At 33.9% G+C, this 22,885-nt stretch overlaps 1 protein-coding gene and 1 long non-coding RNA gene across 6 annotated transcripts in view; one reads left to right on the top strand and one right to left on the bottom strand.

Annotated features, from left to right (window-relative positions):
• The first annotated feature begins 842 nt into the window (after positions 1 to 842).
• LOC107973861 (uncharacterized) overlaps positions 843 to 22,885 on the top strand; it is an 86,345-nt gene continuing 64,302 nt past the window's right edge. For both annotated transcript variants that reach the window (XR_008546668.2, XR_008546669.2), the window contains exon 1: positions 843 to 1,379. This is a non-coding gene — a long non-coding RNA (uncharacterized LOC107973861). The remainder of the gene's footprint in view (positions 1,380 to 22,885) is intronic.
• TFPI (tissue factor pathway inhibitor) overlaps positions 5,881 to 22,885 on the bottom strand; it is an 88,043-nt gene continuing 71,038 nt past the window's right edge. For 3 of the 4 annotated variants that reach the window (XM_001162140.7, XM_009443845.5, XM_016950155.4), the window contains 2 exons: positions 7,136 to 7,315; positions 5,881 to 6,428 (listed from right to left, as the gene is read on the bottom strand). In XM_001162140.7, coding sequence (XP_001162140.1) covers positions 6,322 to 6,428; positions 7,136 to 7,315 — 287 coding nt within the window. In that variant the 3' untranslated portion in view covers positions 5,881 to 6,321. Of the gene's footprint in view, positions 6,429 to 7,135; positions 7,316 to 17,981; positions 18,208 to 22,885 lie in introns of those variants that run through there. The other variant, XM_001161877.8, reaches the window with a different exon arrangement.

Below are 22,885 nucleotides of genomic sequence, written 5' to 3' on the forward strand. Positions count from 1 at the left end.
ACACATAATTGAAAGATAAGTTAGTACAAACAGACTTCTAGCAAGTAAATAGCCATTCTGCATCCCTCAGACTTCTACATTCAACTATCTTGTGGCTTCCTTGCATTACTGTCATTGACATATACAATTCCTTTTTATTTCTATTTCTTTGTATGTGATTTATCCCTCCACAGTCTCCTGTTCTTAGGACTTTTCTCTTCGTTACTAGAATTTGAAATTTCATGTGTGTGCAGAGGGGGTATGTCAGGTGGTTACCCTTTGTTGGGTACAACACACCATTTCAGTGAAGGGAATCTCTGTTATTCTTTTTCTGTAAGATGTCTCTCCCCTCTATTTATCTCTGCTATTTTCCAGATCCTTTTGACACTTCAAGGTAGGGCACCTGAACTAATTGTGAAATTTTGTCTTTTCTATCTTCTTTTCCATCCTAATGACTTCTTCTTTCCAAAGCTTAGAGATTTTTTTTAACTTTAACTTCTATTTCTTGATTTTAAAAAACCATTTATTTCATTTTAATTACCAAGAGTTTCTTTCTTATAACCTAGTGTTATCATTGGCTGATTTCTCTGTGAATACTAATTATAGAAGTTACAATAAACAGGAAAATATTTAGCTCCATTTATGTACTTCAATAACATATTTGAATTTTCAATATAAGATTTTTTTATCTAAAAGTTTTTAAAATCATCTTTTGTGGGATTTACTGTTGGGCAAATTAGGGTTTCTGTTCTATTGTGGCTAGTACATTTTTCCTAGTGTACAGAAATGCTATTGATTTTGATACAGGAGTGCTGGGAAGGGACGAGCATGGTCCCTTTAAATGATACCGAACGGGGGACAGGGGAGTGCTGGGTAGAGCAAGGCCGGTGCCTGGCTAGGGCTTCACCCTCCGGCTTGTGCCCACGAACCTAGGTGAGGACAGGCACTCCTGCCTTTGGGCCCAAATGTTGCATTTTCCAAAACCACCCTGGCCCACCACGCCCCCATCCTGGGCGGATAAAAACTGAGACCCTAGCAGGCAGATACACAAGCGTCTGGACGTCCAGAGGAGGGGATCAGCGGAAGAAGACACAAGCAGCCGGACATCGAGAGGATGTCGAGGGGAGCATGCCAGTGGAAGAGCACATGACAGACACTGGCAGGACAGCAGGCCATTGACTGGAGGAACGATGTGGAGTTTAGCGAGATCAGGAGGAGGAGAGCACGGGCCGCTAAGCAGAGGGACCCCTGGTGCATCTCCCATCTGGCTCCCCCATCTGCTGAGAACTACTTCTACTCAGTAAAACCTCGGACTCATTCTCCAAGCCCTCGCGTGATCTGATTCTTCCGGTACACCACGGCAGGAAACCCTGGGATACAGAAATCCCTCCGTCCTTGTGGTAAGTAAGCGGGTCTATGAGCTGGTTAACACAAGCCTATAGACGGCAAAACTAAAAGAGCACCCTGTAACACACGCCCACTGGGGCTTCAGGAGCTGTAAACATCCACCTCTAGTCACTGCCATGGGGTTAGAGCCCCATGGCCTGTTTGTCTGTATGCTCCCCTAGAGGTTTGAGCAGCCGGGCACTGAAGAAGCAAGCCCCTCCCCCATCACATGTCCCCATCCGGACATGGGAACTTTTCCCATTTCGATTTCATATGTTCAACTTTCATATAGCAACCTTGCTAAACTCCACTATTATTTATTTCTAATTGTTGTGCTTCAGATTATCTTGAATTTTCAATTATGATAAGCATATTATATAACAAATATAATGTAATATTTATATCTAATTTCTGTTCCTTGCCTTTTTGCATTAGTTATAAATTAAGATTGCTTGACTTTGTTGCATAGCACAGGTAGTGGACTTTAGTGGAAATGTTCTTAAAATTTTAACACAGCGTCATGCTATTGTATGTTTTTGGTTGATATCCATCCTCATATTATCAGATATCTTTTTTAGTTTGCTAAAAGTTTTAATCATTAAACAAGCATTAACTTTCATTAAAGGGTTTTTCTTTCTCCATTGATAATAATAATTTACCTTATACATGTTAGTATTTTTATTATATTAAACAATAGTTAAATTTGAAATATTTTACATTTACTAAAAATTATTAGTATTACTAGTTTTTCCTTTTGCCTTAGATTCCAATATGACTTGGTTATTGATCCTGTCTTTTTAAATTCTGATATTTTATTTATCATGGATGTTTGCTATAATTTTAATTTTTTAAACATGTTGCGTTACCATATTATTTATCTTGGTTACTGAGATTTTTTAATGTTCCCTTAAATGTTGTGCCTGAAGAGATTACCTCACTTGCCTCACTCTAGTCCCAGCCCTGCTAGTCAGATTACAAGTTTCAGATAGTGTTTACACGAGAAAGATATTTAGGAGTGGACTTGTGAATCAACATGGTCAATCAGACAGTCATATCTCTCTAAACAAGATGTTAGGTTCAAAGGTGACCTAAGACATTTGGGTCAATGAGCGTGAAGCCAGGACTTTAACTCAATTCTTTGAGGTAGGAGAATCCAAAAATTTTTAGAAGACTTTACCCTGAAAAGATGTGGACCTTAAATTCTGAAAGTCATATTGAAACCTTGTGCAACTAGAAAATAAAGGCAGAATATATTGAGCAGCAGAATCATGAGCCAAAGATAGACTGAGTTTTATTGACCTAATATGCCACCCTGAATCTATCTATACTAAAGTCAAATTCCTCTGGTCTTTTTAGTTTTGTGATTCAAATATATCTCTGTTTTATTTCAAACTGATTGGGTTAGAAATTTTACAATCTGTGGCTAAATTAATGAGGAAATCATATTCATTGTCCTAATGCTCCATTTTATTTATTATAAGGTTAAAGTCTCTCTCTGTCTCCCTTTTCCTGGTACAATAAATTACCATGCACCTACTATCTAAATATTTCTTATATTTATAAGTACTCTGAGTAATTCTAACCAAGAAACTAGCTATGTGGTTGTAAGTAGTTCAGAAACTGGACCTGCAGGACCAACAAAAGCAAGGTTTTCTGTTCTACCTAGCAAAATGTGGGGAAAGTGATTAAAGTACATCCCAGCCAAAGTCCCTGAGAAAGCACTTAAAGTCAAAAGTTGGAAACACTAAATAAAATTGCTAATTTGCTAAAAACCAGGTAAGAGCAGGAGCCGCTGATGACAGAATCAACCAACGGCCTAAATAGTTAGCTAGTTTAGTGTCATGATTTTTTTTCTTCTAATATAGAGATGGGCTAGGCCAAATACAATAGCCAGGATAGGAAGTTATGTAATGTATAGTTATATAACATATATTTAAGTATACATGTCTATATTCATACAATTGTATATGAAATGAGTGATGAAAATATATATGTAGCAGAGTAAATTTTAAATGTATAGATTGTTAGGACATAGTGTACTAATTTGTTTGACAAATAAATTATAATATATGGGTATGTACTTGCAATTAAAAGGCAGCTATTAACAATTCCAATTTAAGGAAATAAAACCAGAGTGTGGGAACAATTATTTTTGGTCTTAAGATTTTGTACCTTTATGATAACTAATGAGCATTGAATTCTTTTTTATGTACTAAAATCTTTACGAGTACAACAGCCAGGTTTCATTACTCAGAATAATATATTTTACTTCTTATAATGTAAAAAATATAATCGTTTGAGTGGTTTTCAGCATGATCTGTTAATTTTGAATACAGAGAATGAACAAAGCAGGTAAATATATGTATATGCTGAATAATGTAATTCCATATACAATTCACAGTTAGATGCACTTGATTGTGGAAAATAAAGGAAGACAATAACATCAAGATCTTATTCCAAAACACGGTAAAAATAACGTCCACATGCATTAAACATTTCAAGCCATCTCAGTATATGTCTTTCTTGAGTAAGTAGTGAACCAATGGACCAGTGGTTATTGTTGGAGAAAACAATTAGGCAACTCATCAATGCGCTATTTATACAATCTTAGTGACTATTTACCACTTCACCTAAGTAGACTTTCCCACTCATTTGAAGCTATTGCTATCTATAAATAAATGGCAACGGGAAATGTTTCACAAGGGCCTTTGATTTCCAAAACTCTCAAATTCCACAGCAAAGACTCAATTTAAGGCAATTATTTATGCACTGAATATTTGAATGAAGATGTATTATTTTCCTTAAGTGAAAAAAGCTGATACTATTTTGTAATGATAAAATTTGTATACCACAGTAGAAAATGATTTGCAATTATGTGTTAGGACTTTTCATATTCCATATTGAAACATAGTGATTCTGTAGCTGGCATCAGCTGTACCCTGACTTCACATGAATGGCCTGGAGGGGATCATATTTTTAAACAGGAAATCAGTGTGAATTAGCTGAGTAATTAACATTCAGTGTACAGTGAGCATTCTTAACTAAATCAAAGTAGTCATGAAAGAAAGTACTGTTGGTAAATCCAAAAACATACATCAAAATTAAATGGTGAGGTTGAAGGTTGTAGTTAAGTACCAACTAGTGTGAGTTCTGGGAGCATTTTGAAATGGTGGAGGAATGTACTAAATTTCTGAGGAATTAATACTGATGGGAAGGATGCAGTAAAGAGTAAAAACGGGGGCATTGTGGTTTATACCTGTAATCCCAGCACTTTGGGAGGCTGGGGCTGGAAGATTGCTTGAGCCCAGGTGTTCAAGACAAGCCTAGGTAACGTGGTAAAACTCGTCTCTACAAAAATTACATAAATTAGCTGGTGTGGTGGCCTGCACCTCTAGTCCCAGCTAGGTGGGAGGTTTCAGTGACCCGTGATTGCACCACTGCACTCCAGCCTGGGTGACAGAGTGGGACCCTGTCTAAAAAAAATAACAAAACAAAACAAAATGAAAAAAAAAAAAAAAAGAAAAAAGAAAAGAAAAAGAAAAAAGTAAAAAGCCTAGGGATTGGGTGAACTTTTTTGAAAAAAAAAAAACAACAACAACAAAGCATAAAGATTTGGAGACTGTTTAGATGTGGTATATGAGGGAAAACAAGAAATCTAAATTGAGTTCAAAATTTCAATCCTGAAGAACAGGCAGAATTATACTATCATTGTTAGCGAGAAGTCATGAAGCTATTCATGAAGCTAGTCATGAAGCTATTCATGAAGCTAGTCATGAAGCTATTCATACCAAATGAATGAAATGGTTGTTTCTAAATCAGTTCCAATTCCAGTGTCAAATTTGAGGTGAACACTACAGAAACTGACATGTCTTGGAGGTTGTTGAGGTTGTTGAGATGCCAGACTGCACATGGCTCAGCAATAAATGAAAGATACAGGTCTGGATATAGTGAATTAACTCCAGCAAAATATTAAATCCCCAAGAATGACTAGCACATGAATTTTCTAGTAGACTCTTCCCTGCTGATAATTTTCTCTTCAACAGAAATAACCTACTTTTTAAAGCATGAATTATTAGTTGCATTGTGTGCAAATCCTAATGATAACTGAATAGATTTCAGAAGGTTTAAATATTTTTGTTATTTTTAGTAAGAGGAAATATTGGGAAGCATAGTATTAAGAAGTACATATAAATAATTCCCTCTCGATTGCCATAAAATTTCTTGTTTCCATAAAGGTTCTCGTTATCATGAGTTGTATTTAACATACAATTATTCAGTCATCTTGACTGATAGAATGGGCTATGGTCAAACAAAAAAAAAAAAAGTGAAACCAATCCAAATCAGGCAGGCACATGATGCGGAGTTGACTGTTCAAAGACAGTTTAGCTCAATATAGATGGAAGTACTGGTTAGTACAAAAGGAGAAAAATTATGTCTAAAGAGGGAAGCACATAATAGAATTCTATTATTACCAGTCTTTTTAAATACACAATTGAATAAACTTTATCAGAAGCAGGTGTTTGTCACCATTTTATATGTGAAACTCAGGAAGTTCTTGATTTTTTAAGAGCTGTATTCCTTAATCTGGTTACAGGCTATAAAGGAGATAATCATTTACATGATCATATTCTCAAACAGATGGTCACCAAATGGAATCAAAGGACTGATTTGATGTAGCCGGTAGTATGATAATTTGTAGTTAAATGAAAATACAGATAGATCCAGAAAATAAGTAATTTCCCAGTAGCCAGTTAATAAATTACAGACCTAGAATAAGCAATTTAACAAGATTAGAAAAGCAACTCTGATACAAATGTGTTGATAACAAGTACAATAAGCATAGAAAATTTAATGAACATATTAATTAAAAGCATTTTAGAAGAAAAATAGAAAATCATAGTGAAACATTTCATATAAAATATTTAGTAGAATTAATGTTATATTGCTATAACAAATTCACATATTTTTAACAAAAATTTCTTCATATGCTATTTTCACTCTCTGCTTCTTTCTTTTTCTTTTGGTTTTAATTAGGCCTCCTTTTGATATTCTTTGGATGAAACCTATAAGAGGAAGAGGAATAAATTAACGTGTGATAAAATAACACAATGAAATGTTTTATCTAAAATCTTCTCAAAGTAACTTTTAATATTTAAATCCAAAAGATGTTATTGATTTAAAAGCCTTTAATTTGTCCATGTATTCGTGTAGAACAATTTATTTTTAAGGACGTTACTTTGCATATATGAGTTAATAAAAATGGATAAGCATGCCATTCATTTTTATTATTAGTTCCTCTTCTGTTACAAATCCATGCTTGCTTTATTTTTAAATAGTAGAAATGTGGTTGTATGTGGTTGATTAAATTACAGATAGTTTTTATTTGCATTTTTATACTCTTCTTAGTCTTTTATAAACATGCATTACTTTTATATTCAGAAGACATTAATAAATATGTTAAAATTTTGTGCATTACAAGAAAGCTTAAAACAATTTTGGTATAGTCTTTTAAAGTGAATGCTTAGTATTTGAACACTAAAAGAATAACATGTTTAATTTGTTTTAAATTGATTCTTTTTCTATGAGGACATTAAAAGAAATTACAGTTACCTATCTAGCAATATTATCTAAATGTAATTGAAGAGGACATTTATTAGCTAGATACTTTCTTATAATAAAGATAATTAATTTCATATCTTAATAGATTATCATTTCAATTCAATTGCTATCTTAAACACTAGTCAATTAATGGGAAGAGTATCTTCTATACCTTTTTTACATGCCCTCAGACATTCTTGTTTGGAAGTAAAATTGTTTTCATTTCCCCCACATCCACTGTATTTAAATGGGCGGCATTTCCCAATTACTGAATTGTAGTAGAATCTGTTCACATTGGCACGACACAATCCTCTGTCTGCTGGAGTGAGACACCATGAGGGACCGTGAAATTCTAAAAACAATCAGGAAAACATGGTAAACCATATGTGATAGTGGATTTCAGGTTTTCGTATTGTATATTGTTTATAGATTAATGTTGTTGCATGTATATGTAAAACAGTAATCTGAATGAATAAAGGGGTATTTAATAAAATTCGTGCATTTCAATTCTAGGAAAATGCTTAACAAAACCATGTGTCCAGTATATTAAGATCTTTCTCCAATGAATTAAAAAATCTCATTTGCTAAAGAGAAGTGTTATGATTACTCTTTATATGAACAAACTATTTGTACATAATAAAAACCACTCTTCAACAATGTAACTGCTGAAAATTTCTTACAGACACACACACACACACATCACACATATATATTCATTTACATATCATTTGTTCACAAATATTTAGCTTTAAAAAATTCTAATGAGCAAAGTTTTTATTTGTGATGTAACAAAAACACTGAAGCTGAGGAAGAGTTACTTCTCTTGACTAAACACATGCTGACTGATGTAATACAAGCACAGTTTAAAGTGGAGGAATTCAGGTATGGCAAGTTTTAAGTTTCAAGGAATGAGTCCAGATGAGTTGTTTGTCTTGGTAGCATTTTTTTTCTCATATTTGAAGCTTAGTTCTAGATGAGTTAAATGTTTTTGCAAAGGAAGCAATATTGATAAAGCCAGTGAAATGAAACATTGATTTGGATCAGACAGATAAGCTGGTTTGTCAATGGGATCAATCAATGGTTTTCAAAAACAGAAGAGAAAAATACAATTAGGGTAATAAAAGGAGCACTCATTTGCCAAATCAAAAGAGAAATTAGTTTCAGCTGAATGTTAGTTTTTAGCTCTCTGGGAATTACTGTCAGTGAGGGGCACCGAGTACTCTTCGGTAGCACAGCTAAACTGCTTGATGTTAATAAACCAGTACTACAGGTAAGTTGTTGTATGGCAAGGAATCAATACAAGAAAACTTTAATGGCTTTGTCAAATGGTGAGATGTGATACAAGCAAATACAGAGGAGGAAGATTTGCTAAATGTCCAATATTAGCAGAAAATAGAACTTTGAGGAATCCAGTGGTTAATGAAGGTGAATAGATTGTGCTTTAAGCAAGAAGCAGTCTTTTGGCAAATAAACCCCAGATGAACAGACTGTAAAAGAAAAGAAATAAAACAAAGTGAGAAAAAATGAAAAAAAATCTCAAATTGATATAAACATTTTTTAGCACCTCCTGCCTTCTAGATATTTAAATAAGGACTAGAGTGTCTTGATATAGTAACTCAGGTAATAAAAAATATTCTGGGAAATATGAGAGGGAATGAATACTGTGAGAATAATTTATGAGAAGAAATTTGAGACAGGTGATATTTTTGTGCCAAACTATATCAATAAGATATCAGAACTATAATCAAATAAAGAGTATGTAGTTTTACTTAGGTCTTTGACTAGGTATATATGCAGTGATTTTAAGAAGACCTTCTAGGATTTGTAAAATGAAAACATCGTTTTAAATCATATGTAGCCCTTTATGTTTTACCTTCTCCTATGTGGGGATTATAGTGCGTGATTTTTAAAATAATTTTTATTGTGTATATGTGAGGTTTACAAAATGATGTTATGGGATACATATAGATAGTAAAATAGTTGCTATAGTGAAGCAGATTAACATATTCATCTTCTCACAGTTACATTTTTGTGTGTGTGACAAGGGTAGCTAAAATCTACTTATATAACAAAAATCCCTAACACAATACTGTTTTACTAACTGTCGTCTTCATGTTGTACATTAGATCTCTAGGCTTATTTATCCTACATGCCTGTATTTTGTATCCTTTGACATGATGATATGCCATCATAAATCAAAGTTGAATGGTGAGAATGTGTGCTAGACATTCTAGAAAATGTTGACATTTCCTGTCACTAAGAATCATTTATATTAGAGGAATTTTCTAGCAGTCTAGGAGAGTTATATTGTAATTGAGTTGTACTATTGTACACACTTTTCCAATGTGTGTGATGTGTATTATCATCCTTGCACAGTGTAGAATATAAAATGATTAATTGCCACCACTTTGATCTCATGAGCTTCCAGTTATCACCTATGTTCAGAAACAAAAGAGATGCACTAGATGCAATTAACCTAATTTGAGAAACAGATAAAACAGAGGAAATTGCTATCGCTTTTTTTCCTGTTTAAACACCCACAGTAACTTCAAAATAGATGTGTATGATAAAATGATTTATGACTTATACATCAATTTCACTTTAGCATTTTGTATGTAAGATATATCTGCCCACAGTAAGTTGCAGATAATATGTGTGAATGTGGTTGTAAGTTGTATCCTTCTTTGCAAATGTTAGTTGTTACGTCTAAATAGCAATGCCAGACATCAAGCCCCCTTATTCCAGAACAGAGAAAATTTTCTGATGACAGGGAGCAAACTTCTTCTCTTTTCCCACATACAACCTATAGTAAACATGGCCCAATCATAAAATCAAGGTTATTTCAAAATGGGAAAAAGCTAGGCTAGTACATATGGGGCTACAGTCCCTAGATTGGACGTATGAGAAGAGGAGCCTCTGTTATCATAGACCAAGAACAGCAGGTGAATCCTAGAACCATTTGGGCCTTTCCATTGAAGCTGAAACCATGGAAGATACACCACAGATGTGGTGGAGAGACATATACTAGCTTCAGTCTTCCTTTGACCATCCAGTCATCCAACAAGGCCTGCCATTTACCAAATCCTTTCAGAAGCCAGAGGAGAAAGTTCCCCATAAAACCACATGAGGCAGGGTGAAAGCAGGGGATTGGTTTGAGAGCAAACAGACAGTTGACCAGCATAGATGCCAGCAGAGAAAACTTCACTAAATATCCAAGGCATCAGATTGCCTCTACTGACACTCTTTTTGACTTCTGAATCAGAGGGTGTCTGGCATGCTGCTTCTGACAGCCTGGGATTTGGTATGCAGATGCACCTATAATCAGATACTTGCTCCTACTTGTCCATGACTGATGCAATGTCAGTTGTTTATCTATCTTACTTCGCCCTTATTTCAACCACTGCTTACGCAGATCATTCAACACAACAGAGTTTTGACCCAGATCAACAGTGAGGTTCCTAACACTAGAAATGGCAATATTTCGATAGTGCATTAAAATGTGAAGTTAATCACTAAGGATATTGTATTATGTGTAATTAACTTTTAGAGGTTTTTAAAGATGCAATAAATTATTGTCAGTTAAGGAATCATTATAAGGCGGTTATTCTTCAGAACATAAATTTTACCTGATATGTAAACTAATTCATTTATCTTAAGATCATTTTAACTCTGAGCAGTAAAACTATCATTGGGTTACTATACCATAAATCACAGTAAAATTAAAGTAATGAAGCAAATGGTTTCTTAAGAATATTTTAGTTCCATTTGAATTTTTTTCACTTCTTGAAGAGAAAAACTTGATTGTTTCCAAATAGCAAATTTATTCTACATATAGATCAGCACTCATCTATTCAAAATCCAGGATTTGCTATCTACAATGAAAGAAAATATAAAGGTTTTGCGAAATGTGATTTTTTTAGTTGAGATTATAATTATTCACAGAAAGTTAAGATAGAATAAAAAGACACTAACCTGACTTTTGTTGTTTTTCCAAAGGGAATTTAATAATCAAATGCATTCTGTCTTGATTCTGCCATTAATAACCAGTTGTGTATCTTCTGTCTACAGGGTTTTTGATAGGTTTCAGAATTCAGGGTACACTTTTTTTTTTAAATCAGGAACTATCATGATCTAGTGTGACTGCTGAACTGTAAGATGGTGCTCTAAACTCAGTTTTACAGGTAAAGTTGTTAATGTAAATTTGCTTTGAGATTTGTACAGTAAACTTTGAATCATATATTCACTTTGAATCTTTACTGTGGTATCTTTTTTATGATTCTCATTTGGCTTGCCTACTTAGGCTTTTGTTTTACTAAACAAACTAGGTTTTAAGAAATATCTTACAACTTGTTAAGTACATTTATTTTATTCTTCTAAGACTTTTTAGGGAATTGAATAACAAATCTTTTTTAAAGTTTTTTTCTCTATAATTTTGTAGTAAAGAGAAATATAAATTATTTACTGCAAATTATCTTTGTAAAACTTTGAAATAATATAAAAGTATAACAAATGTAAAACAAAATTTATCCATAATTTGATTCTTGCCCTTTAACCACTACCAATGGTTTACATATCTCCAAATTGTTTGCATATTCAAATGTATTAATATAATATTCTATATTTATTACTATACTTGATAATATTTTGTGGCTGTGTCTCCACATTTTTATATAGGCCTCACTCTTTTTAATGTAGGTACAGTATTTCATTTTATGAGTTGACTACAGTATATTTAGTCAAATGGACATATGGATTATTATAATTTATTTTTTTCAGTACCAGACAGTGGCTCATGAACACCCATGTACACTGGTTCAGGTGCTTCCAGAGGACATACTTCTAAAATTAGAATTATGCAAAATCTATATTCAATTTATAACTTGGTAGATGTTGCTGAATTTTCCACTGAAACTTTTCACAAATTTATATGCCTACAACGACATTTAAAGTGCCTAAACCATTTAGCAAACCATGGACCATACTGCTATGAATTTATCTCCTATTCTACACTTTTTTTCTTCCCCATGCCAACAAAAGTAGAAGGGTACTATGTGGGACAAGAAACTGCTTATAGCTTGCCAAATGTTATATGAAATATCATTTACATGAAATCCAAATGTCATTAATTTGAAGATGCACTATTATGTACTATTCATGAACAAAGAAAGACACAGCCAGGCATGGTGGCTCACACCTGTAATCCCAGCACTTTGGGAGGCCGAGGTGAGTGGATCACCTGAGGTCCGGAGTTTGAGACCAGCCTGACCAACTAGGTGAAACCCTGTCTCTACTAAGAATACAAAAATTAGCTGGGCGTGGTGGCACACGCCTGTGGTCCCAGCTACTAGGGAGGCTGAGGCAGGAGAATCACTTGAACTCCGGAGGTGAGGTTGCAAGTGAGCTGAGATTGAGCCACTGCACTTCAGCCTGGGTAACAGAACAAGACTCCATCTCGAAAAAAAAAAAGAAAGAAAAACATAATTACACTGTTATACACTATCAGTTATAAGTTTCATCATCATTAGAATCATGTTAAAAGGTAGAAAAACCTGCATGTTAGAATCAAGAAAATATAATAATTTATATTTTGTACCAACACACAATACATACATATATATACAAGCACATATAAATGAGAATAGAATTTATATATGTATCCATTGGGCAAATATTTAAGAGGACGTGCAATCAGTTGGGAGGATGATTACTATAGAGATAGCTTTATTAGGTAGGGAGCTTAGAGATTTGCTAGGTTAAATTTTACAAAAAGATACTTTTATGCTGAGCTTATTCTATATTGTTCGGGCTCCTCCAGCAGCTACTTCCAGTCTTGAACTTTATTTACTTTGTGGTAAGTTGAAAAAAAATACAAGAAAATAGTAAATGAGATATGCTAGAATGCCAACAGTGATTGTTTCTGCATAATGTGGATATGGCCAGTTTTTCTTCTTTTATTTTCTTTTTTATTCAAATTCTTTGCAATCATAATGCTCAAGATATATGATAGAAATAATATGTTAGAGTGAGTCCAGTGTCCTGAGGTAATAGATAAAAGGCTAGAGATTAGAGATTGGAATCTGTTTCTGAGTAGGAATGTGTGGTAAACTTGTCCCTCTCTCTGTAAAAAAGAAAGAGTATGTATCTCTATTCATTAATCAGGAGAAGTGGTATTAAATTGGTGGAAAGTGATATTCTAAAGAAAAAAAAAAAAACGGGGAAGGGAATGGAAAAACAAGCACTGTGGAGCTTTTTTTTTCCCCCGTATGTGTATACTTGGCCACTTACCTGAGGATAAAGTATAGAAGGAGGGTTGCCAGTGAACTTAAAATTGAAAGGTCATAAAGAATGGACTGAGTGAAAACCTGCCCAGACAGAAACTCCCTCCACATATTAAAAGGGAAGGAAATAAATTGGGTAGATGTTCTCTGGGTTGGATTTCATTGCCTAGATACTGCGTAATCCATGGACAGAGTTCATAAAGTCATGTTTCTTCAGGGATTTGTCTAAGCAAAGCCACAAAGAAAGAAAGCCATGGTAAAATTATAGATTGTACAGCTATTGAGTATACTTTATTCTAAGATAATTATATCTTATAATGCATTAGAAAAACTTTCTTCATGACATATATGTAAAATTTTAAGCCCTACAAAATTTTAGTAAAAGTAAAAAATTAACATTTAGTCTGTTGATCAGCTTTTTAGGAAGAATGGGATTTTAGTAAGCAGAGAATACAGAGAAGCATATGGGTGAAGGAAAGTAAAAACACAAAGGTCAGAATGTTTCTGGTTTGCTTGGGGGTACTTCGCAAACTCCAGGCTATCTGGAGAACATAACACAAAAAAGAGTATAGTGGGATACAAGGCTGGAAAATTACATTTAGGTCAAATTAAGAAGATTCTTGAATACTATTATATTTAGATTTTTATAATGCAGACATTAAAGAGCCACTGAAATTATTGAATAATGAAAAGACAAGTTCTGATCTTGTTGAATACGTGAAGCAAACTCAACCAGGCATGCTTAGGTTGAATCCAGTAACTTTCAATAGAGAAGAATATAAAATTACCACAACCGAAGCAGTTACCACGGGAGTAGCTAAAATTAAGCACCACATTGAATTTGGGCAGGTAGAGAGCTAGAGATGAAATAATTCTAGTGTTTCTACATTCAGAAGATGTAATACTTGTCTAATATGTTATGAAACATTATAGAATAAATTCTACTTATAATAGTTGTAATTTTTGTAAATTTTGGTGGCTTTTATTCATTGTGGCTTTACTTAGAAAAATATCTGAATATAAAGAGGAAATTGTAGACTATGTCCATGGGTTAGCCAGCATCCAGGCAAACGAGTTTGAAGTGGAAGATGAAGATAGAGCTCAAGTTTTGAGAAGATAGAATATTTTAATTTTGACATTGTTTAATGAACGTAAAATGTTATTGTGACTCTGTTCTCCCGTAACCCTTGTGCAGGTCTCTGTCTTAGCACGTAACACAGGCATTGAAGTCACCTATTTATTTATCTTCTTCCCTATTTGACAAAAACACCTATAAAGGACAAACTTACACTTTTATTATTCTCATATTCCCAGTACCTATGGTAGTTAGTCCCGTGTAGGAGACACTCAATGTTTGCTGAAATGAACTGAAATTAGGAAGTACACATATCTGTACCTTAGGTCATAAGATAAAGTTGAAAATATAGGTGTATATGTCCTTCAATTAGTTATAAGATCCAAAGACAAAAAAATTGTATAATTATGTTTGAATTTTCAAGTGCTATATATGTTATTTCAAAGAAACTTAGCATAAAATTTGTTAAATGAAGATATGTCAGATCAAGGTTACAGACTTTAGCTTCATTAAAAATGATCAATAACAAAATGTATACAAATAGTACTCATTTTTTGACTATAAACCTCGGATGAAAATAGGTCATCATCATCATTGAAAACAACCTCAAAAATTAATACTTTGCACTTTAATTGTGTGCTCAACAACTGGGTTAAGAATTTTATGTCTCATTACAGTTTTCCAAAAGTTTTGAGATATTTCTTGCCACATATAACAAATGAGGAACCTGAAGCCGAGAGAAATTTTGTGATCTTTTTTTCAAGGCCACAGACTGAGTCAGCAAATAGCAGAACTGGAATTAAAAACCACATCTTTCTTTCTATAACGTCAATGCTCTCAACCACTAAGATATGTCATTCTGAAAACTAACTAGAAAATTAAGAAAATAATACCTGAGCAAAACTATTTTAATAATTTTATCAGATAAAAAGAAAATTGTCACAACTTCTCCTTTAGGACTGATGTCCAAATTCCCTCTTTTCTGAAGCTCAGGTTCAGAACATGCTAAATGTACCATAGTCCACGGTTACAAACATGAAGTTGAAGTTTCCTAAGTTTGAACAGGAGAAAGAGTTCTAATCAAAATAGGTCATCACACAAGGAGGCTAGAAACAAATCTTGGTGCAACAGTGCTGATTCAAACAGTATTTAGAGAGCTTGAACATTTGAAAGTAACAAGTATTGAGTTGGCATGGTCAACAGAGACTGATTCTAGAAACAACCACACCAAAGTTCCAGTCTTGCATCCATGTGATCATATCTGCACTGGTCACTCAGATCCATGTAATGCACTGGTCACTCAGATCCATGTAGTGGTATTAGATATGATCAAAACTGGAACCCCCACTTTTGATTAGATATAATCAAAAACTGGAAACCCCACTCCCCTGTGTCCCTAGAAGAGGCAGAGTTGGAATTTTCCTGATCAACAGATTTTATTTATTTATTTATGAGAGAGTCTTGCTGTCATCCAGGCTGGAGTGCAGTGGCACAATTACAGCTCACTGCAGCCTCAACCTCCCTGGCTCAAGCAATCCTACCTCAGCCTCCAGAATAAGTGGGTCTACGATCACAGGCCACCATACTGAGCTAATTATTTTATCTTTTGTAGAGAGAGGGTCTCTGCATGTCACCCAGGCTGGTCTTGAACTCCTGGGCTCAAGCTATCTTCCCACCCCAGCCTCCCAAAGCGCTGGTATTACAGGAGTGAGCCACTGCACCCAGCCACCATTTTGTATTAATACTTCTTAACTTCATTTCTGCAAAGATTTTCCATTACTCAAATAGAAAAAAGGTAGAGAATTACACACAACTTAGAGTAGCTCAAGTTTGTCTAAGCTATTTCTACCACATTACTAAGCTGCCCTACCCCAGTCACTATTAAATTCATATTACAATAAGAATTTTTCTTTTTTTTAAGCAAAAGAAGTCTTATCAAATTAGTATTATTAATTTATTAGTTTGTAGCTTGCATGGTATTAACTTGTAAACAATTTTGGTTTATAGTTGTATAATGATCATAATGAATTTATTCCTACTATGTTACTGGTTCATACAAAATGAAAGTTATTTTAAGTAATTTGGCTTACAAATTGGAAGTCTGTGATTTTTTTTCCTTTTAAAGGTATCTATATATTATTCAAGCTTGAGAAACACTTCTCTGGAGGACTTTTATGACTGGGGCAACAAATTATCTTGTGTTAAGACTAAAGATGGTCCAGGAAGAAAGGGATTAGAAAAGTAGACAGTGGTCATCTAGGGTGACTGCATTTTGATGGCAGTGATTTTGGCAGAGATGAAGTGCCACATTTTTGTTTCTCATCAGCATTCCTGTCAGGAAGTAGAAAACTTGCTGGGTGCTGTCCAAAACTTGTTATCTATTTTTGGAAAGCCAACTTGTCAGAAAATCAGAATATGAGGCTCCAGATTTACTATGCAGGCATCTTTAGATTATGAGGGATGTTCCTGTGCTTCTTGGTCTTAGAACACATTATGAAAGTCAAGATACTTCTTTAGAACTATGAAAGTGGACTGTGGATGAAGTGGGTTTTGTTTGTTTGTTTGTTTGTTTGTTTTTTAAGAACTGTAAACAGTGCTTGTGATGGCCTGTGGTATGCAGCTGGATGTGGAACTCTTTAGCCGGTGAGGGAGAGTTTCTCTCCAGAAAGTTCTCATGGTTTCAGTATTCCTCTACATGCAATCACACCTTCAACAAGAGGCGAGATAATAACAAGGAGATAATAACAATCTCATGCAGATTTATAAATTGATTATATCAGTGATTGTGTTTGGCTGTCCATTAGGCCCTTTGTGAACATAACACCTGTTTCAGGCTAGTGATAACAAAAATCTTTTAAAAATGTATTTATGTATGCATAGATTTTATTTTCTATTTTTTCCACATAAATGGAATGTATGTCTGCAGGTCATACATTGAATACATTCAGGAGAGGGATAGAGTTTCAAGTAGCAAAAGGATCTTCAGGATGTCATCCAATTACTTTCCCTGGACCTGGAGGCTGGCAGGAGGCAATGTGGAACTGGGTCAGGTATATAGGAGTTCCCTTTCTCAGTCAGTGGCCAAATACTAGAATTGGGTTGGCAGTAGCTTTTTAAGTCTACCTGAATTTTCTTCCCCCCAGAATATCATAAAGCTGATGTAGTTCCAAGGCCCCTCTCAAGAGTTGATGTATGGGGCCAGGCAGAGTAGCTCATGCCTGTAATCCCAGCACTTTGGGTCAGGAGTTCCGAGACTAGCCTGGCCAACATGATGAAACCCTGTCTCTACTGAAAATACAAATATTAGCGGGGCGTGGTGGCACATGCCTGTAATCCCAGCTACACGGGAGGCTGAGGCAGGAGAATCCCTTGAACCTGGGAGGCGGAGATTGCAGTGAGCCGAGATCGCGCCATTGCACTCCAGCCTGGGCAATAAGAGTGAAACTCCATCTCAAAAACAGCAACAACAAAAAACAAAACAAAACAAAACAAAACAGTTGATGTATGGAAGCAAAGGGATGTATAAAAATCAGGAAAAAAATGACTTTTTTTCCATGAATAGTTAGGTCCAGTCAAAAGACTCACAACTAGCACGAACTCCTGAGAATATTCATTTTTCTTTGCTAGTTAGACATTTACAAGTGAGGTGCAGTGAGAAGACTATGTTTACTATGCATGTAAATATTAAAACTTTATTAGCAGTATGCTATCAAAGGCATCACGTATACATATAAATATTAAGGAAATGCCAAAAGCACAAATATTAACATAGGCATGAAATGCTATCCAATCCTAGAAAGAACATGGATGCATGAATGCAGAAGGCGTTCAGAAAGACTTGGTAAATATGAGCCGCATTCTTCCAACCATCATTTGTTCCTTCTTTTGTAACTGTGGATCACAAAATTGATAAATAAAAAATGTGAGTAATCTTTATATGTTTAACACTGTGGTCAATGCTGAGGGTGGGGGAAGTCTATAAACTGTATAGTACATTATGTTTTTCTTCAAAAAAATCTTGTAATCTAGACAGTGAGGCAGAGCAAACACAATATCTAATAGTACAAGTATTGAAGGAATCATAGTAAGAAGCCAGGGGAGAGAGACAGAAAGAAGGCCTCCTTATGGTAGTGAAAAGGCAGATTGGTTAAGAAGATGAGGAGGGTCAGTCAATTTTAGGTGGGGAAAATAACATAAAACATCCTTTAGAATAAGAGTGAGTAATTTGTGTTTAATGATAATGAAAAGGCCAATTTGAATGGACGGAAAAAAGTTATATTTAAGGGACAGAAAATATCTGCAATAGATAGAGGACTAGTGGACAATGCAGACAAATTTTAGGCAAGTGGATGAAGCTAAATTACCACATGATCGATGACTAGAAATAGGACAGTGATGTCAAAAAGGTCATGTATAATTTGTTACATATGACTGTTCCTTTTTGTCTCTCTCTCTCTAATATGCTTTAGTTTACTTATGTTAGATATATAATTACATTATGTGTTATATACAATATCTGGGTTATATCTGAGCTTTCTGATATCTATTTATTTATCTATTTGTCTCATGTCTATACAGCCTGGTTTGCCTAAGCCCCTATTAGTTTATGCTTATTTTGGGGGGATATCACGTTCATATATATATATATATATATATATATGATTTAAAAATACTGAAATACTTTTAAATATAAAACTATTTTTGTAGAGTCACCAAAACGACAATTCCAATTTTAAGTCAATGCATACATATATTTAAAATAGACATATACCTTAATTTTTTAGCACCCTCTTTAACTATCATTAGTGTTCCAAATTGGATGACATGATTGTTTAGGGAATCTAACCATGAAGGATTGATGATCTGAACGAAATAAATAGGAATGAAAATGGAAGAGACAGAAATAAACATTTCATAAAAAGCAATGAAATTTAATGAATGACTGGAAGAATAGAAGTGATACAAAGAAAATTACTAATCATTCAAATTGGAATAACCAGAAAAACAGTAGAAGAACTCAAAAAGTTTGGAAAGTTGGAAATGTCGAAAAGATAAAGAACAATTATACAAATAAACATCTTTTGACCTTGAAGCCCCATGATACTCCTCTGTGACAATAATCTCAACTTGTTTCTAATGAACACATTCAAACTCTTCGAGTTTCCATATATGCATTAATTTAATTCTAGTATGAATTCTTCTTAAAATCTTAGTCATGATTTTGAGACTGTATATTTACTGATGCATTTATCTGAATAACCAGAGACTTTATGAGTGTCTGAAATATAAATTTCTTCTGCAAATGGGAACTTACAAAGAAGTTGTTTAACAAATGAGAATCTAAGGCCTGGTGAGTTAAGTGTATTACTCTGAATCACATGGATAATAATAATGAGTAACCCTACACGAACTGACTAGATATCAGGCACTGTCTTAAGAAAGTTATGTATTTTGACTGATTTAACCTCACAACACAACCTATCAACTTAGTACTATAATATTACCATCCTCATTTTACATTGGAAAGATGAAACTCAGGTTAAGAAATATCTTAGGGTCACACAGCTATTAGTTGAAGAGTTGGGAATTTAACCCATGTCTTCAGGCTCAAAGGTTTTTTATCTGCTATATCATTATTTCAATCATGGGGGAAATCAAGAAGAACCAGTTGTGATGGCTTTCAATTCTAGCATTTATGCGCAAAATTGCACACATTTAGGGAAATTGCTTTAGAAATATTTCAGGTGGAGAGAACACACATTTATTTTAACTACATGGATATACTCAACACAGCCAATCAAACTGAAATAATGCACTCACGCTCAGGGATATGCTTACAAATCATTATTTAAAATCTCTTTAAGGAAGAGTAAGACTGTCTTTGAGATTACCTAAATAACTTGTTAATATTGAAATGTGGAAATAAAAAGAAAAATTACACCGGAATTGTGCTTAGTAAGTATTCAAGTATCTTGAATCAAGAAAGCTTACTGGAAAAATATATCTTGAAAGCCATTTACAACATTCCAGTAATTAAAAATAAATAGCAATTTTTAAAAGTCATATTATGATAATGTTTAACTAAACTTCTAAAATGCTTCCATAATATCGTGAAGAAAAACATTAAAATTATATTTATAAATATTTCACTTAATAATAATTGAATTTTAGAATATTCAAATACTCTACTTAAAGATTGTTATTTAGTGGAAAGAATTTAAAAACTGGTATTCCATTTATGTTGTGGGGCAGATTATTATTCCTGTACATTGAATTGAAACTTTAAAGGATTTACAGCTTTTCAAAATAACCTGATACCACAGAGAACTTTACACGTTTGATAAAACCCTTGAAAAACAAAGTTTTATGTAAACAAAGAATTGCATTTTCTTAAACTACAATAGAATGTATTAATATAATTGTAAGCAGTGACAGATGTAATTATATTTGATTGGGGAAATTAAGAGGTGTCTGTAGATCTCAGCAAACCCCTCAGACAGAAGTGACAAGGGGTCATCTAGGTTTTAGACAGAGTACAGGGACATCTGCATTCCCACTTCTGCATCTTGGCTGGGGCAGATTCGAAATCACATAGGTTTTAAGAAGAATGGCAACATAGCTTCATTGACAATCCACCTTATGCCATCCTTAATATCAAATGTCTCCTAGTTACTGCAACATTGTTTCATGTTTTAGATTAGGAAGGAAGAAAGGGAGGGAAGGGAGGGGAGGGGAAGGGAAGGGAAGGAAATGCTCTTAGAAAAAGAGGAAAAGGGGTCAAATTGGCCCGAGGAATGTTGATTTTGAGGCCAATATATACAATCAAAAATAAAACAGTTTTTTAGACAAATAAAGGAGACATTTGCCCTAATTTTAAATGCAGTTACGATAACATTATTCCTTAAATGTCTATTATTCTGAATAAATTCTTGTTAATATTGTTTTCTTTTAAATTCATGTTGTCAATTCTTACTGCTTACTTAGTTAATAATTTACTTTTACAAGCATTTATTTATTTGTTACAATTTTCAGTGTGCATCTACATAATAAACTAAAGAAGACACATATCAGAGGCCATTTAAAACTCATTAATATTACTTTCTCACACTTATTTTTATTTTGCCCTTTCTAACTTGGTAGTATGCTTACCAAAAATTTTAAATTTTATACTTCAAAAAAACTTAAGGCAAAACTATTCCCTAACCTACTCTACTCACTTTAATGATAAATGACTGCAGATCTCCACTTGAATTGGTAAAATAATTCAAACAAAAGTATTCAAGCATGTTGCAAACTGATTTCATACATTTCTTGTACTTACTGATATACTGTGTCACATGTATATTTAAACCTGTTAATTTAGTCATTCTAAATTTTCTTTTACAGCAGTAAGATTTAACGTGCTTTTGAAAATATAATACTTAACTGAATAAAACAAAATACGAGTGAAAAATACAAAGCTGGAAAGACATAAAGAAATAATGCAACGATAGTACTTAATTTTTTCAGATAAATCAGAATCACAAAAGTATTAATTTTTACGAACGAAGTAGTATTTAAAAATTAGACTCAAGTTCATCTGGCGTTCAATTCACTACTCTACCTATTGAATGTAAGGACCTGAAGTCATTTTGAATATATCGTATTTTCCAACTCCCACTGAAAGTTTGCATCCCCTTAATGACCTCTTAAGTGTTAATTGCACACTTATTGAATGCTTACAATTTAGGGAATTTATTAATACCTGAGACAGCCATCAATTTTTTAAGATCTCACATAAGAAAGAAACATGTTATAGAAAGGCATTTATACTTTAGTTCTCACACATTAATCCTCATGCTTAGGCTGGGTTGAGGGGGATAAGGGAGGATGGGGATGGGGGTCTGGGGAGGGTGTGAAATAGGCAGGACTAAAGGGTAAGGCATGTAGAGAACTTAATTCTCCTTTCACATAATAGTGTTTCAGTTATTAAAAGCACATACTATGCTCCCTCGTAGATCTCATGTCTCTTTACACTTTTCATTTCCTCTTTAATCATGTTTCAAATCCTCCTTGTGATTTCCAAGGTGTGACATTCAGTGCTGAAGCAAGACCCACAAATCATTAGATCACTGTGGGACTCAGCTGAACATTCACAGACTCTTTCTAGAAAAGTCGGAGTCAACATTTTAATGCTTCAAATCCACGTGGGCAGCGCTTTTGTTTGCGTTCTGTTGGCTTGCTTGCTTAGTTGTTCGTTTGTTTGTTTGTTGTAAAGAGGAGTAGCTCAAAGCCAATCTGATTCTGATAAATGGCCAAGGTAGAGAATTCCTGGCCCAAACACTGTTTCTTTTTATTATTATTATTTTAATCCTAAGATTGCAATTTTAATAGTTACAGAATTCTTCACACTCAGGCTAAGTTTATATATAAACATGCCAAGTTTACCTTTGACATGTTCACATGGACTACTTCTAAACAAAATCTTCAATATCTGAATAAGAATATGTGATTTTTATAATTTAGCTAGGATCTAACAATTTTACACTGGTAATTTTTAGCTTTTTATGTTATTTCTAACTGCCCAGAT

The sequence above is a fragment of the Pan troglodytes genome, chromosome 13 (assembly GCF_028858775.2).
Source record: "Pan troglodytes isolate AG18354 chromosome 13, NHGRI_mPanTro3-v2.0_pri, whole genome shotgun sequence".
Classification (NCBI taxonomy): Eukaryota; Metazoa; Chordata; class Mammalia; order Primates; family Hominidae; genus Pan; species Pan troglodytes.